The sequence below is a fragment of the Marmota monax genome, unplaced genomic scaffold (genome assembly GCF_021218885.2).
Source record: "Marmota monax isolate L192 unplaced genomic scaffold, Marmota_monax_Labrador192_F-V1.1 WCK01_AAM20220418_F8-fsc00131, whole genome shotgun sequence".
Taxonomy (NCBI): Eukaryota; Metazoa; Chordata; class Mammalia; order Rodentia; family Sciuridae; genus Marmota; species Marmota monax.
The window spans coordinates 2,758,247-2,775,287 of record NW_026693141.1 but is presented as its reverse complement, the minus strand read 5'-3'; the positions used below and the strand labels follow the sequence as shown (position 1 = coordinate 2,775,287).

Sequence of the window (17,041 nt, the reverse complement as noted above, 5' to 3'; positions counted from 1 at the left end):
CAGAGTGGAGGTCATTTGGGACATCATTGATTGTGGCTCCTCTGATAGGGGCCTCACTGGGCCTTGGTTGGAGGGGGGAGCCCCATCACTCAGGGAGGCAGTTTTGGGGGTGAGCTAGGTCTGGGGCAGTCTCAGAGGACAGAACTGTGAGGGCTGATCTGCTCCTGTCCTGGAATGGACAGACAGCCTTGGGGCCGTGACTCCATGTACAGGAGGGACAAAGAGGGACAGGAGGATACCTGCTACCAGGGGAGGGGCCTGGTCAGCAGCCAGACATGCAAGGGGGCATGTGAGCACCAGGGACCCTGGAGACTGGGAGAGTATGTCCTTAACCCCTGGCTGAGAGTGGGAGCTGGGCTTGAGGGGACAAGGGCGAGAGAAATAATCCATCAGCAACTCCCACCTCTCCCTGGGAACAGTCCTGGACAGTCTGCCTCAAACTTTGGGATTTATTGAAAGGACTTCTCTTTCTGGATGTGGCCCCACTCAAAGCACCCTGAGCTCACCCCCAGAGGCACCCTAGCGTAGGTGGGAGGTGCCGGGGGGCTCCTCTGGCTGTACGTGTTACCCGGGGGACACTTGGGTTATTCTCCGTCCCCAAACTTAAAACCATATTGAAAGATGAAGGCAAGAAAGTATTTTTCCTGAGGAAGTAACTGACACATCGCTAATTTCACCTAATGCACTATTTGCAGTGACCAACAAATGTCAGGGACTCTCCTTACAGGGAAGGACCAAGGGGCCAAGCCCACGCCTGGAGACAATGTGCCCCAGGAGAAGGGAGAAGCTCGCAGCTATCTTTCTCCACTTCCTCTACCCACTCTTTCAAATTCAGGACCCCACGGAGCTCCCCTGTCCCACATCCCTCCCTGACATCCATTCAACCTCTCCTTGGTTATTTTGACCCTGTGATCTCAAGGGCAGTGAAGGGGTGAGTGGAGGGGAGCTCAGGAGATTGCCTTGCTCCCCCGGTTCCTCCTTCTACAGAACTGCGACCCTGCAAATTGACTGTGACATGGTGGGAGGCCGCGAGGACACCTGTCCCACAGGGCCACTCACTCTGGGAACCCCTGTGCCCCGCTGGGCAGCTCTCTGGGTGTCTGACCTTCCAGGAGGGCTGAGAAAGAAGATGTGGAGGGAAAAGAACAGCTTTTGGACAACATCCTATATCTCTGCTGTTGAACCTCTCACTCTTGCACCGAGAAGCCAAACAGAAGAAACAGAAAACAAAGGAAAGAAGACTCTTTATGGGCAAGATGGGTTGTGGCTCTGGGAGACCACCCAATTTCTCAGTCCCCAACAGGCCGTAGAGACCGTGAGTAAATGAAGCACCAGACACAACCCACACCATCAATTAAGGTAACATCTTCCCCAAAGCCCTGTCCAGGGAGAAGCGAGGAAAGCCAGGACCCTGGTCTGTCCTCCTCTCCACTTTCTTCCCGAAATTTATGTTTCTCTGAGGTGTTCGAAGGTTTGCTTATAACAAAAACAAGCGGGTGGGGGTGTTATGTACCGACAACGTAATAATAACAATAATAATCATCAGGTAAAAAATGAAAGCTTCAGCAAAACCATAACAGTCTTTTTTTTTTCTACTTGTTCACGTATTTCCTCTAAACTGTGCAAAACTTAAAAAATAAATCAAAATGTATCCATACACACGCACGCACACACACGCGCACACACACACGCACGCACACACACGCGCACACACACGCACCCACAGCTTCCATCCAGTAAATCTGTGTTAAATAGGTTCGTGTCTCTCTCCTCCCAACCTCTCGTATGTGCAAAAACATTTCGGATGGCTGAGCTGCCTCCTCAGCCTGCCTCCCACATGCACCCTTTCTGGCCTGTCAGGTCCCACGACTTCTTGGGAGGAAATAAAATGATCAAGAAAATTCCTCACTTCCCACCTGGCCATGTGCCAAAACCTTTGGTTATTTATTTTTCCTTTCAAAAGCATCTTTTTCTTCCATTCTCCTCTTCCCATTTGTTAGGTGGCTTGTGTCTTTTTCCATATGTCCTCTGAAATGCCATGAGATGCCCTGCTCTGGGTCACCAAAGTCCAGGCCTTGGCAGGTGACCACCCTGATCGCCTATGGACAGGTCCCCTCCCCTCCCCACCCACTAGCACTCAGCACAGAAAGCAAGTGTTGAAATGTCCCAAAGCTGCAGGATGAACGGATGAGCAAGGGGACACAGAAGCAAAACACTTCAACATCCTCCTACATAGGACAAGAAATCTCCCGGAGCGCTCTGCCTACTCCTGGGGCAGACACACGTGCGAGCGAGCACATGCGCTCGCACACGCGCATTTATTCATATCCAAAGGGGCAAAGGGACTTCAAGCACAGGATGCTGCATGGACTTGGCTGGAAATGATGTGGCTCCTTCCTCCCTTTAATGGATGACAAGGAAGGACATCTGATGCTTAGAGAGTGACGGTGGGATCTTATCAACACCACCTGCGTGATGATTCTCCTGGTTGCCCAGAATGGCCGACAACTAGAGCTGCCAGAAGAGATTCCTGCTCATGGTGGAGACCGGACCACACAGCACCGAAGGTCCCTTCAAGATGATAAGCTCCCAGGACCCACCGCTGGAATACTTCTCGCCATGGCCGCCGCTTACCTAGTACACATTTCTGAGCACACATTTGCCTGACTGGCTAAAATGGGGTATCCATAGATGCAAGGATGAGTGGAGAGATGGATGCCAGGGCTGTGGTCAGTTGCATGTCCCTCCTTCCATTTCCATTCAGGTCCCTTAGCTTCAGTTTCCAGTCCCTCCCAGACATGACAAGCTGGGACCACGGTTGGTGGTTTTCAATGGTGAGGTTGTGCTGGGGTAGTCCCGTGAGGACTTCTGAAGGGGTCAGGAAGGAGTGTGACTGAAGACACAGCTGAGATGGTCATGAAATGATTCCCAAGGAGGTCTGGACAGCCCAGTGACAAAGTCATCTGCATAGCAATGGCACCAGATTCTGCAGGGGGGACAGGTACACGACTGTCCGCCCCGGCCTTCTATGGAGTTCTCAAGGATGGTGGGGATGGAGCCTTGGAGACGGCTGGAGGTAGAATCTCCTGGATGCACGCTGCATTTCATGCTGACCCTTGATGAAGGGTGACCAAGGAGGGTGGAGATGCCTTCTCTAGACAGCACTTAAGGCTCTGGCAATGCACTAGACCTATGACGATGACGGTGACACATTGGAATTTGGGGATGAATGGAGAACAACAGATGCTGCTTCCATGGTGGATGCCACTCTCTTTTCTCCCCCTCCACATGACATTCCTGCTGCTAGGAGCCAGATTTGAAGGTTAGGAGCGTCTCCATGGTGGAATGTAAGTACTATTCTTTCTCCTGCCTGGCTTGCCCCAGGCAGGGGAGGAGGCTGGGCAGGCAGGTCCACATGGACACTTGGAAGGGCTTCATGGAGATTGGAAAGGGACAGGAGGCCTCTGGCATCGACCCAACAGGTGGGAGGCAGCCCCCCGGAGCTCCCTCCCCCCACATGTTCCCCGCTCCAGCCACATGCAGGAGTGAGGCCTATCTTCTCAGAGTTGCAAAGCGCCCTGACTGACCTCTTGGAGATGGACTGTGGGCAGGGCGAGCCACGTGACATCTTCCGTGAAGACAATACTGAGCCCACTGCCTCTTCCCGAGGCCAACTTCAGGACCCAAGCCGGGGCTCTCAAGCGGAAGGTGAAGTCGCAGCATAGAAACGTCCTCTGTCCACAGCTCCTCATCCACATTTGGGCCCTGCTGAGGCTGCTGCTGCTGCATGAAGTCAGGAGCAGTTGGAGAGAGAGCCCCACTCTGATACCTTCTGGACAGGTCCCTCGCTGTGGGCCTGGCCACCCCTGGCTCGGGGTTGGCGGCTGGGTCCAAGCGTGTTGGCAGAGCCACCGAACGAGAAGGGATCCAGGAAGGAGGGAGAGGCAGAGGGAGGCAGAGAGGGCGGGGGCCGGGGAGGCAGCGCTGCTCAGGGGATGCTGCTGACGCCAGTCGGAACTTGCACTTGGTAAAGATGAAATCTAGACTGAGGCACGGCTTGGTGTGTCCCTCCCTCCAGGGCGGCCCTGGAAGGACGGTTCTCAGCTGTCTAAGCTCAGGAGGGTTATGACTTGTTCTAGTTTGTAGGCCAATTTCTGTTTGCCACACTGGTCATCATGGTCCAGAGGTCCCAGGATCTGTGAAAGGGACAAGAACGGAGGGGTTACTCGGTGGGGTGTGCACCTGTGTGTTCTCAGGGCATACACAGACCAGAGGACGTGGTCATAAGGGTGGGAAGTTGTGTACTCGCAGATGCACACACAACACTGCTGGTAAGTGGCAGCCTGGGTAGCATGGGTAGCGAGGCACAGGAGGCACCTGGACACAGGACACAGCCTGTGGGCGCCCACAGGCCCAGGAGCCCAGGATGCCAACACACACATTGTCATGTCTGCACAACTGTGTGCCTTCCATTGTTCATGAGAGGCAGCCGACAGAAGGCAGACGCTCTGTTGAAGATGCCCAGGGCCAGGGGCCCCCGGTCACAACAGGTTCACGGCAGAGAGCTCTGTGTCTGATGGGAAGTGTGTGCTCCATGTCCAGCGGGAATGGGATTTCACAGAAATGTGATTTCATCCCTCCTTCTTAAAAAGGAGAATCTTCCCCATCAGCTGCCTGAGGCTGGATGTCCACATTTTGAAAATTACTTGGCTTAACTCTGCCTGTTAAGAAACGAAAATCCCTGCAAGTGAAAGGCTGTAAGCTTTCCTGGCCATTAGCACCTAATGGATCAGGTCTGCCCAAGCCTTTCCTGGGGTCAGGTGGTTGGTGGAGGACAGTGACAGTGGTGGTGGTGCCTGGGGACAGTCCGTCAGGATTCCACTTAGGCTCAGGGGGTGCAGGATTGAGGAACAGCTCCGACAGTCTCCAGCTGGATGATCTGGGTCAAAAGGTGATTTTTCTGAATGAATCCCATTCCTTACTGGCAAACTGTAGGGACTACTCATCCATCCCTGGTCTGCTCCAGCACAGAGGATAAAGTCAGGCACACCTGGGAATGCTCTGAGCAGTCCTGCTCCACGAGAGGCAGCCCACCTGCTCCACGGGAGGCACCTGGGCTGTATGCATGGTGGCTGGGGACCTGAGGGCATGGGACAAGGAAGAGAAGGAGGACAAAGGAGGATTCTAGCTCCAGGGAGGCTCCCAGAACTTTGGATCTTATGCCAGCTGATACTTTTTAATGGAGACTGTGCAAGAGTCTCCTTGTGAGCTGGCCAACAACTGCCATCATTTCATAAAGACAGGACATTCTGACACCAAGACAAGACAAGTGTGCTTGCAGATGAAGGGACAGTCCTGGTCAAGATGAGGGAGTTGCACACTTACTCAGATGTATCATACACCGTCCTTACGCTCATGCCTTGCCACAGGAGGGAGAAACTCTCTCCTGTGGACTGGTTTCCGGGGTCTATCCCCTAAGAGACTCTGCTGGTTTTTCTTTGACTTGAGGTTCACAAACTGTACTGCTCATGACCTGTAGGACACCAGGCCCTAGGCCTGCCGGGGTTTCCTAGACTCTCCTGGACCCTGTCTGAGTGACAAGACTGTGAGGAAGTAGAGACCCTGGAGTGCTGGACTCCAGTCTTGTTTCGATCTTCACAGTTATGCTGTGCTCCAATGCAGGGAATCTGGATTCCAATCCACTTGGTCTACACCTGCGTAGCCAATAGCACCTTTATACTGACCAGAAAGAAGGCAGAATCTATGGTGATGATTATCCCAGCTAGAGTTTTCCTACAAGGGAACCCAACTAAAAGTGCCTTCCGTTCCATTCCATTCTGCCCCTGTCTGCTGGTTTGGGTCACTTCCCTTTCTCATTCTGTTCAATTCTTTTCTGTTCTACCCCATTCTATTCTACTTCTGTTTTGTTCAGTTGCTACTATTCTATTCCATTCCATTCCTTCTATTCCACCATATTCTATTCTGTTTCTAGTCTTTTCTGTTCTCTACAATACTGTACCACACCCTATGGACTGTCCATGGGAGTGGGAAGGTGCTGTTCAAAAAGAATTCGAGAAATGGGGAAAATAAGAGGAATATTGAGAAGAAAATAAGAATAAATGAAAGAGACAGGTATGTAGATGTATGGGAAGATCAGGGACTAATGTAGAATGCTTGGAATGACCACCCTAGTGTCTCAGTCTTTGCAGCCTGGGGAGAGAGTTCCCAGGAGAGATGCCGAGGGGGTGTGTCTTGGGACTGGTCTTCTACACCGAGGCATGTGGGGCTTCTCCATCTCTGCCCTCTTCTCCCCACAGGCCTCAGCAGGGCGGGGCGGGGCTCACCTCCTCACTGTACTTGCCCACGTAGGAGAAGATCTCCGAGAGGGCACTCATAGTGTTGAACTCGCTCATGTGCAGCCGGGACTGCTCCGCCAGGTAGGCGTTCATGTCCTGGTCACTGATGGCCGGCATCTTCCCGATGTCCGAGTAATACCTGCCAAGGGACGGGAAGGGAGAGAAGCTGGAGTACTGTGGGGACCACAGTGGTCTCTGGGGCTGGGCCTCTGTGTCAGATCCAGGAGAAGCTCTCGCAGCTCTGGAGGAACTGAGAGAAGGATCTGGGGAGTGGCCAAGACAGTGACAGAGGGTGGACAGAGGGGGCCAAGAGGAAGAGGGGCCTCTGCTTAGCTTCCAGCTGCTGGTGTCCCTGCAGGGTTCCCTCCTGAGGGCACGGGTCTCCTCCAGTGGCCCAAAGGCTCTTTCCAACAGTGGCTCTTCTCCGATGTCCTCCGCTCTCTGGGGGTTAAGTGAGAGAGGGGTGGGGCTGGGGGCTGCTCAGAGAGAGAGGCTGGCAGAAGGCAATCAGTCACTGTCACTTGCAGCTGTGCACTGCTGTCAACTGGTTAATTAGATGCCAGCATTTACATTTTTAATTTCTGCAATTTGACATTTTATGCACCAGACCCCAACTCCCCCACCAGAGGGGAGCCGCGTGGTTTCCTAATGAGGAACTGATGACGGTTCCTTCTCCCCTTTTCCTCTGGGCTTTTGGGACTGTAGATTGTAAAAATGAGAACAGGTAACTGCAAAGCCACGAAGCACGGCTGGCCCAGGGGCCCGGTGGTTGCCCAGCCCAGCCCACTCTAAGTCCCCGGGGCTCTGGGTTAGAGAAAGCTATTCTGAGACCCTAGAATCAGGAACCAGGAGGAAGACTGCAGGGCGGGCTAGGACAGCAAACCAGGCACCTGGGCACCAAGGCTAAGGAGAGGCATTTGCTCGTGGGGTCGTGCTAGGGCTGGTGACGGTGACAGGCCCCGGGAGTCCCAGCACTCAAGGGTGCATCAGATGAGTATAGGGGACATTCTCAGAGATTTGGGGATATTCTTATCGTGTGTTCTGACCCCGTGTCTTTCCCAGCCCACACCCCTCGCTGCTCTGACCAGGACCCATCAGCCCTGTGCTGTGTCTCTGACTTCCACCTGTCCCCAGGAGTTCCCAGGAGTTGGGTGACAAGCTGGCAGAAATGACACTGCAGGGCTCCTCCACTGTCAGCTCAAGGGCCAGCCTTAGAATGATAGCTCCATTTGCCACCAGAACCTTCCTGGCAGCCCAGGGCTGGGATGGGCACCCTGCCTGAGCCGCAGCCCTGGGACTGCAGACCTGTCGCTGGCTGGAAGACAGGGAAGGCAGAGGTAGGGACATGAGACCTGTGCTCTGGGGACGAAAGGGGCTGGTTGGGGGGACCCAGACTCACACCACACACAGTGCCACCTGCCTTGTGGAACCGGTCACCTTTGGGCTGGCCAGGAGGCCTTGGCTCATGACAGGCTGCTGAGACAGGCAACGAGGACAAGGACTAACAATATGGCCTTTCTCAGAGCAGCTGAGGGCCCTGACGATGACCTGCTGCCATCCTTCACCACCCTCTCTGCCCACTGACCCCTCCTGTCTCATCCTGCTCCCTTTCAATTCCTTTGCTCCATCCCTAGAAGAGCCTAGAGCCACCCCAAAGCATCTCCCCAGATGCCGCGTGCACAGGGCTCGGGTGATTTCATGACATTCCAGGTGTAAAGGTTCCAGCAGAGTCTCCATTCATGGCCTCTATTTCTGGAAGACAGCGAATGCCAGTGTCCCATCTCACAGCAGGAGACCAGGGGCGGCCCCCATCCTTGCCATTCCCAAGGAGACGTGTGTCACTGTTCCCTCGGGCGTCCCACACCTGCCGAGCAAGATGGGTTCACCAAGCCCAGGGTCATGTCTACACGTCTCCTGGGGTAAAGGAGAAGCCTGGTTTCTCTCGCTTTTGGAACCATGGCCAGCAGCTGCAGCGCAGCTCTAATCACAGCGCCAGGCCCAAAGCTCCGTCAGACAGTTCTACTGTGGATAACCAGAGACTCTGACGGATGAAAAGCCCAGGTCCCACCGAGAGGACAAAATGAAGCTCCGGCCGGTTCTCCTCTCCACCTGTGGAAGCTTGTGCAGATGGACAGCTGGTTCTGTCAGGCGTTCTGCACGCAGCACGAGGGCTGACTGCTGCCTTTATGGCCTCCGAGGTATAGGGAAGGCCAGGTTGGGGAGCACTGTGTCCACAATGAGGGGACCCTGCCCCACAGGAAACAAGAGATGCCCAGCGCTCTCCCTTATGATGGCTTACCTTGCCCAGGTCCTAGAAGCCCAGACCACTCCTTCAAAAAGAATATTTGGAAGTATGAACATAGGAGAGACGGGAGGGACGGCGAGAAATTGAGAGGTCCGGGGCCGGGCTAGAACCACCTCACCTAAAGCTGACAGGTGACATACTCTCCTGGATGTGCCTTGTGTCGTCAACCTCACGCGAGGTCAGATCCCCACTGAGTAGCTCCATCTCCCTAATTTTGCCTTGGCTTTGAGGACACTGGGTTGGGCCAGGGCATGTCTGTGGCCCCACACTATCCCCCAGGTGGACCGGTCACATGACGGCATCTTCAGCAGGTTCTGGACGGGCTGAGCTGAGTGGCCAAGGGCAGCTCATGCCCTGGAGGGTGTGGGGCTCGGAGTCCGGCTGCCTTTCTAACCCTGTTTACAGCCCCAGGCCTGCTGCAGCTGAGTGGCCCATCCTCTCTGCTGGGTCTGGCTAATGCCTTGAACATTCCCCAGCCCCCTCCAGGGCTCTCCCCAGCCCACCTCTTAGCCAGCCCGGAGCCTGACAATGACTCCCACGGCACCTTCTCTGCCATGGGTACAATTGCTTCCTTCTCACTTTTGCTGGGCTGTCTCCTGTCCTGGGACCCTCCACAGAGTTGCCCCATTGATTGTGAGGAATGCACTGAAGCCTCATTAATGAACTGCAAACAAGTGTTCTCATCAGCTGGCTGTGTAGTGGGGAAGGGAAAGGTCAGCCTGGGCCCCTCGCACTTGAACCCTACACACCCTTTCTCAGAAGGACTGGTGCTCTGAAAAGTCCCCGAGGACCCCCTGGAGCTGGCCAGGGCCTGGCAGGCTGGAAGGCTCTGATATCCCCCAACTCAGCTTTCAAGGCCCTGCATAAGTCTTCCCCTGGGAACCGTTGGCTGCTGTCTCCAGGCCCAGGAGAATGAGGGCCTCACTCCCAGAGCCCCAGCTGTGGCAGCTTGTGGGCCTGGCTGAGAACCTTCCTATATGTCCTCCTCAACTGTGAGCTGCAGAGAAGGATCCGGTCTAACTTTCCAAGTGCCCAGCACACCCATGGCAAATCCATGTTTGACCAGTGGATGGACGCATGGGTCAGGGGAATGTCTGGGCCTCACCTTTGGTATTGCTCCAAGGTGAACTGTCACCTTTTATAAGCTTGGATGGATGGGAGCCGTAGGAGGCATATTAAAGTATCTAAAACCTTAACCTTCTTCATGCCATGACACATGACAGCATTCCAAAGTGTGGCCGACCCTCATCCAGTGCTGGTGGGCCAGCCGGGACGCCATTCCCCTCACTTTCTTCAGGGGAAATCTCCTGACGGCTGGTGAGGGCGGCCAACGCTTCCTCAGGGATAACTCTGAAGCTCTTCCCAGTTAAAATCAGATGAAATCACCACCAGACTCTGCAGTGTTCACTGCTATTGGTCAGGAAATAGAGATTGCAACCGACTGGGACACATGAGCTCACGGTGACAAGGCTGGAGTTCTGCTCTGTGAGAGAACTGTTCATGGGGAACCAAGAATCTCCTTCCTGTGTCTAGATTTGGCCACAAGCAAAAGCCCAATAGGGCTGTGAAGACGAGGAGCCTGCTGTCCATGAGCACCATGGGGTGTGCGGAGGAGGAGTGGGAACAAGGGTGGACCTGTCCACTCCTCACCAAGTGCAGGAGTGCTCAGCTCCATCTCCCGACTGTCCATGCTCTTTCTCAATCCCTCTGTCTTTCTACCCCTGCTCCCAAACAGGAGGAGAAAGGATTTGGGACATTAAGCAAGAGAAAGATGACTTTCCTGGGCGTGCCCGTGGTTGCTAAGAAACTAGTGGGATAAGAAATGGAAGCCATTACCTAAAGAGCCCAATCGACAGGGCTCCTCGTGACCAGCAGCAGCTGCATGAGCCGGTCTCACTTAGAACCAACCTAGAGGAAGACGATTAGCCCAGCAGAGCACTGGTCTCACCTAGGACTACCCAGCCTTGTCCAGGAAGTGTCCTCTACACGGATCCTTATAAATGTCCCCACCCTTCCTGCCCCCTGTTCCTTCCTCTCTACCACCCAGGGTTCTGGCTCAGTGACCCTCATCAGTGCAGGGGTGACCCACCGTCCAAATGCTGCCTCTTCCTCTTTCTTTGCAGAAAGCAGGGACCACACATGAGGGCTTGCTCCCAGCAGCCCTATTGTGGGAAGGATGCACTGCTGTCTATGCAGAGGGAGATGAGAGCCCCCCTGGGTGACCGGGATAATCTGACATGAGGACAAAGATGTGGCTCTCTCCCTGACAGCCAGAGTGTGACATCCATCACAGGCCACAGTAGAAAAGTAGGGGAGGGTATTGAAAAACAGAACAGAAATTCTTTTAGTGAAACTGTTTCACCGAGGTGGCCAGGACTCACCCCCTCCCAGTTCCTCCCTGTGTACAAGAGGAGGTGATGTTCTAGAATGAAGATGGAGACTGCCTTTTCTGCCATGGGTAAAATGATATTGTTCATTATGTCTTCAATCACTAAGGCAAGAACAATTTCTGTTTTTTTTTTTTTATTCTTCCCAAGGGCACCAAAAGTGAACTTCCATCCAGATTTCTTATCTTTACGCTACTTGGAAAAAAGAGAAAGATAGTCTAAGAGTAAAACGGCCATGTGGAGGTGTGCAGGTGGTTCACTGCACAAAGGTACTTAAATGAGAGCTGTGACCAACAACTAACTCCTTATTCAGCAAACCCACACCCTATGGTGGGGTGACATCTGCCTATAGAAAGGAGCCCCTTCCTTGATCTACCCAGAAGTACAGTATGAGTTGGCAGAGATTCTGTTTGAAAGCTTCATAAATAGTAAGATTTGGGAGTCATTTAAGAGCCTTGGGATCTAGTTTCATTGTGGCCACTTCAATCATCTTGGGCTAATTGCCTGGTCATCCTGTATGTATATTTCTTCACCTTGACCAGCAAGAAAGGAAGTCACACTTCCTGTCCTCTCACGTTAGGGGACTACAGTGATGCATCCAGTCCCAGTTGGCTGTAGCTCAGGTGCTCGCCTTATGGATCCGCCGCGGCTCAGACGAACCATGACATTCTCTACCAGGAGCTGGCGGGGACTGAGAGCCAGGAGCCTCAGCTGACAGGTGGGTCTGTGCCATAGCAGACACGTGACTGCCAGACACAGTGACCAGGTGGGTGTGATGGCTGAGATCACACACCCAGGGCACAAAGAGCTGGTCAGGTGATAGTGAAGGGGCTGGGATGGTGGGAGACTGTCCAGGGGGCGGGGTTGCCACGCCCATAGAACCATGGGAGAATTGACAGATGGACAGGAAGATGGGCGGAGGCCTCAAGTCTTTTGTGGCGAGACATTACTGGGAACCTTGCACATTTATGATCAAAGTGCGTGCACGTGAGGCCTGTATGCTCATATGTGCAGCATCATATACACGTATGTGTAGAGCATGCACCACATGTGTCTTTGCATGTAGATATGCATGTATAGATGGATGCATGGATTACATATGGTATGTATGTGTGCATGTGTGTGTGTCGCTGTATATAGGGCATGCATACATGTATAGCATTCACATATGGATCATGCTTGATGCATGTGCATATATGTATGGCATGTGTATATACAAGTGTATGTGGCATATGATTGCGTGTGCAGCATGTATTATGCACATAGGGCATGCCTGTGTGCATAGCATGCATGTATGTGGGGACTGAGGGTTACAGCCGGGAACCACATCTCCTCCCTGGGCCCCGAACACACTTCAGTTATCAAGGTCCACGGCCTTCCAAACAGGCCAGCAGAGCCCAGAGCTAGTCCCAGCTGAGTTCCCGGTTCTTGTCCAGTAGACGACATCACTGGGGCTGTGGGGTGCGCCTGCCAATCTGCAGGACCAGCCTTGGGAGGTGCCAGCCTGGGTTTGGGGAGGGCCTCTCGTGGGCATTGTAGCCAGGGGCCTCCCCCTGCTGCCTGGTCCCGACACTCACCTCTCCACCCAGTTCTTGTAGCTGGGGATGTCCTTGGCGTAGAGCAGCTTATTGGAGGGCGAGTCCTTGCCCAGCCGGTGCTCCGACGTGGAGCAGGAGTCCATGAAGGTCTGGGCCACCACGGAGAGGCAGGCGTCCGTGATACTGTTCTTATGGATGTCAAACACGAACTGCGGGTTCTTGATCATGTTGACCCAAAACCGCAGGGGGAGGCTGTGCGGAGGAAGGGGCAGAGGGTCAGCGGCAAGGGGGCGGCGAGCTGTGATGTGGCTGGAAGGTTCTCTGGAGAACAGGAGGTGGCTAGGCAACTCCTGGTGCTCAAGTGCCTTCTCTAGGCCAGAGACGGGGTGTGCAGGGATGGGGTGTGGGGCTGCTCTCCTGGGCTCCAGTTACCTCCCAGGAAACTGCAGATCAGCAAGGTGAATCACTCATGCAGAGACGCAATACTGAAAGGTACTGGAGACAACTTGATACCCAACTGTGACACAGGACCCCTGATCCTCCCCTTGGTATAAGAGGCACCATGATGTGTGCTAGAAAGAGAAATTTCGAACTCTATTCCACTGTCCGCTTCCAAAGAGCATTAAGTTGGCAAGCTTTGGAATCATCTGGAACCTGGACTTGGTGTCTGACCTCCTGCCACAAACTGGATGACTCTGCAGAAGCCACCGGCTTCCTCCCACTCCCTGCCTGGTCCCACTGGCTGCTTCCTGCCTCTGAAGGCCTTGGGGCTGAGAGTATAGCTCAGCGACTCTTGATGACACATTCAGCCCCTCATATGTCCCATTGTGTCCCCGCCCCCTTCCAGATAGCACCTGCTGCCTGCAAGGAACCGTGCCAGCTGCAGAGGATACCATGAACCACACATCCCGCGTCCTCAAGAAACTGTGGGCGGTGGGTGTGGAGGGAGGACAGACCCGCCACCAGGTGCATGCTGGGCAGTATGGGTGCCAGGACTGCACAATGTGAAGGGGTCAGTGTGGGACCCAGGGGGCACACGGCGAGGGCCGTGTCCACAAAGCCTCTGCAGAGGTGACACGTGGCGGTCTGGGTTTCAGAAACACGCATCGGTGTTCCCCAGCTGGGCAAGGCCTGGCGGAGAGGCGGGACAGGCTGCAGGTGCAGTCAGCACAAACAGACACAAGGAGGAGAAAATTGCATGGTGTGGTCCAGTACTTAAGTCACTGTGTGTGGCTAGAGAGGACCTGGCGATGGGGAGACGCTTTCCCCTGCCCTGGCTCAGGCTCTGGCCCCTGGCTTCCAGCCAGCTCGCTGAGATGAGATGAGGAAGCCGAGATGCACCCAGCACGGAGCTGCCCGTTTCCCTCCCTCTGCTCCCAACCCCTCACCTCCCGCCATGCTCCCCTGACGCTTTATTGTGGTTTTGGTGGCTGCTCTCACTGTCGGTGAGAGTCACAATGCTCGTTTGTGTTTGGCTTGCCTCTGAGAAACACAAACTCTTTGAATGACGTCATTTCAGTGCAGTGAGTACAATATTTCTATCCTTGCATCTGCTAGCAGCTGGTCTGTAGAGAGGACAAGTGTGTAGATCCAGCAGGACCCGACATCCCAGACTGCCAGGCCATTCACAGGTGTCTAGAAGGTCCCTGCGAAGGGTGCAGCCCAGGTGTGGGCAGGCACACTGAGGTCTAGCAAGGTTTCGTGGCATTGCTTTGTCATTAGAAATCCAGAACAGGGAATAATGGGTTGGCAGCTCAGAGAGCCAGGGCACATGGGTGACGGAGGGGTCGTTGTGGCCGCCCAGCCTAACCGCCGGCCTGAGAGCCCTGAATGAAGGACGCATGGCTTCCCAGCTCACAGTCTCCCTTCCACAGCTCTTTTTTAGTTTTCCAGAAGGCCCGCCCAGGACAGGGACTCTGGGCTGCTCTGGTTCACCTCTCAAGGGTCTCCCTGAAGCAGGTTGCGATGACAGGCCCATCAAACAGGGGAGGCCAAGGTGCCACGAGGCTCCCGCCTAATGAAATATTAGCATATTATTAACATCAGTGGTGCCACTCATCTCTGGTTGATTGCAGCCACTCAGGCTAAATGAGCGGGAGGTTTATTTAAAAGAGAGGAGGTGGGGAACGGTGGAGGGAGTGGGTGGGAGAGGCTGACTTACACCTTGGGCCAGGAGTAGAGAAACGATTTCTTTGTTGGGTCTGTCTGCGGATCTCATGAATCTCAACTGACTACTTCTTGCCCAGGATTGTGGGGAATGTCCTTTGAGGGGAGTCCTTGAACCCGATGCTACCATCTACTCCCTGGGATTTCCTCTGCCTGGACCTGAAGTTCTATGCTACAGCATCTGGGTACTTGGACCGGCTCTCCCCAGCCCAGGCCATGTGCAGGAGAAGATCTGGGCAGTGCACTTATCATATCTGGAAGGTTACAGACATCAGAGTGGGAAGACTCGCCGATAGAGAGAGGAGGCTGGGGAGGCTGGGGATCTTCAGACTCTCCCGAGGCATGCCAAGAAGACTGTGGGGAAGGAAATACCACCTACTTGGAGGCAGGCATGGGAGAGGTAGGACTTACAGAGGAGACCGTGGAAACCCCAGCATTGCTGGTTGGAAAGATTGGAAAATTCTTCCACGATGGTTCTCCCATCCATGTTAGTATAGACCTCACTCTTCAGCTCCGTGGGCCAATCCTCCCTCGGGCCTGGGGTTATAATCTCCCTGAAGGAGCTCCCTTCTCCAGGGGAGGAATGAGGAAGCCAGAGCGTGCCACAGGAATGAAGTCCCATACCCCAGCCTGACTCCCACTTTCTTGTGTTCTCCTTTGGCCCAGGCTGCTCATGCACCGCCAGTCCTAGCCAAGGTAGGTGCCCGGCAACTAGCCCACGCTGCCTTGGAAGAATGATGTGGGGAAGAACGACCTGGAACATGGACCATGCAAAGCTACAGGGAGGGATTCTGGAATGGAAGGGACTGGATATCAGCCAGCCTTCCCCGAGGTAGAACTCCCAAACAGAGGCCACCCTGGCCCTGCGTCTCATCAATATTTACTGAGTCCCACTCTGGGCAAAGCTCTGCAGCGCGTGCTGAATGCTGATGCCTGACCTTGCAATTTCCGCCTGAAGCACAGACCACACGCCAATGAAGAGAAGGATGCTGGATGATGAAAGGAGAGAGGGCCATTGTGGAGACGCCTAGAGTGCCATTCGTACTTAGAGAATCCTGTGATCTCCAGGGAACACGAGGTGGTTGCGGACAGGTCTCATCTCCAACCAGGGCTTGGAAAAGGAATTCATGGAGAGAGAGGAGCGGGGCATATAGAATAGAGTGGAAATGCCCTTGTCCAGCCAGATGCTCTGGGGTGTGCTGCAAAACCCCACTTATAAGTCACCATGAGGCGCTGCCCCTCTGCCTCCCAGGTGAGCACAGGTACTGTCTCTCGCAGTTTGTGTCTGTCTACACAGCTGAGCCTGACTCAGAACCCTCAGTGTCTAGCCTACTGTCAAGACCCCTGGGAGGTCCCTGGAGGTAAGGGTGGCCTGGCTGTGACATTAGTGTTTGCTCACTGAGATAGTTCAATAAATATGTACTGACTGATTGGAAAGAAGGATGTGCAGACAGGTTTGACCAGAAGGAAGTGAGCACAAAAGTCCAGCAGAATATGGGGGGGGGGATGGTGCAGGGACCAGAGAATGAGCCTACCAGGGGCCCTGGGGCTGAAGCTGGAGGACGGCCAGCTCATCTCTGAAGACTGGGGTCTTTCAGAGGCCCCCACCTCCCTTCGCTCACCAGTTGCTCTTCCAGGTGTGGCGCACGTGCGGGTCGTGAATGCCGTGCCTGTCGGCCTGCTCATCCAGGAAGTCGAACATGTACTTGATGGCCAGGGGCAGGGCCGAGCCGCGGTGGGCCGTGCTGAAGATGGTCTCGAAGAGGTCATCCACAAACTTCTGCAGAGTGCCCTGGGGAGGGGGACACGAGACCCAGCTGCACCCACGCAGCTCTGAGGAGCAGTCTTGGAATCTGCCCTGCAGAGCGGGCGGGGAGGACGGCGCACCGCTTCCCTGCTTGGGTGAAACTGTGAGAGTCCACACACTGCGTTCCCCCCCCACCCCCGTCGCCTGTCTTTGACAATTGTCAATGTCCCCTGCACACTGAAAGCAGACAGGACATGGATGGCTGGACCTCAGCGAGCCTTCCTTTGCCAACCACGCGTTTGGTTTCCCACCCTCTGGCAGGGCCACTTTAGCACTTTCTGCAAATGCTAATGAACATGCGCTTGGGCGAGCAGACAGACACAATCTGCTGGTTTTGTTTGGGCCTAATGCAGCCCAGCTAATGGACAGTTACTCCTGGGGCCCTGCAGAGTGCTGAGCAGAGCCCGGGAGAGAAACAGGGAAAGTAGAGGCCTGAAACATCCCAGAACCAGGATCAGAAACAGGGGCTGGGAAGTGGCTCA

General features: G+C 54.5%; 1 protein-coding gene across 2 annotated transcripts in view; it reads right to left on the bottom strand.

Moving 5' to 3' along the window:
- Positions 1 to 1,913: 1,913 nt before the first annotated feature.
- Positions 1,914 to 17,041, bottom strand: part of Plxna4 (plexin A4) — a 425,679-nt gene continuing 410,551 nt past the window's right edge. For both annotated transcript variants that reach the window (XM_046455106.2, XM_058582832.1), the window contains exons 29-32: positions 16,375 to 16,544; positions 12,626 to 12,838; positions 6,345 to 6,495; positions 1,914 to 4,196 (exon numbers count right to left, since the gene is read on the bottom strand). In XM_046455106.2, the coding sequence (XP_046311062.1) occupies positions 4,101 to 4,196; positions 6,345 to 6,495; positions 12,626 to 12,838; positions 16,375 to 16,544 (630 nt within the window). In that variant the 3' untranslated portion in view covers positions 1,914 to 4,100. The remainder of the gene's footprint in view (positions 4,197 to 6,344; positions 6,496 to 12,625; positions 12,839 to 16,374; positions 16,545 to 17,041) is intronic.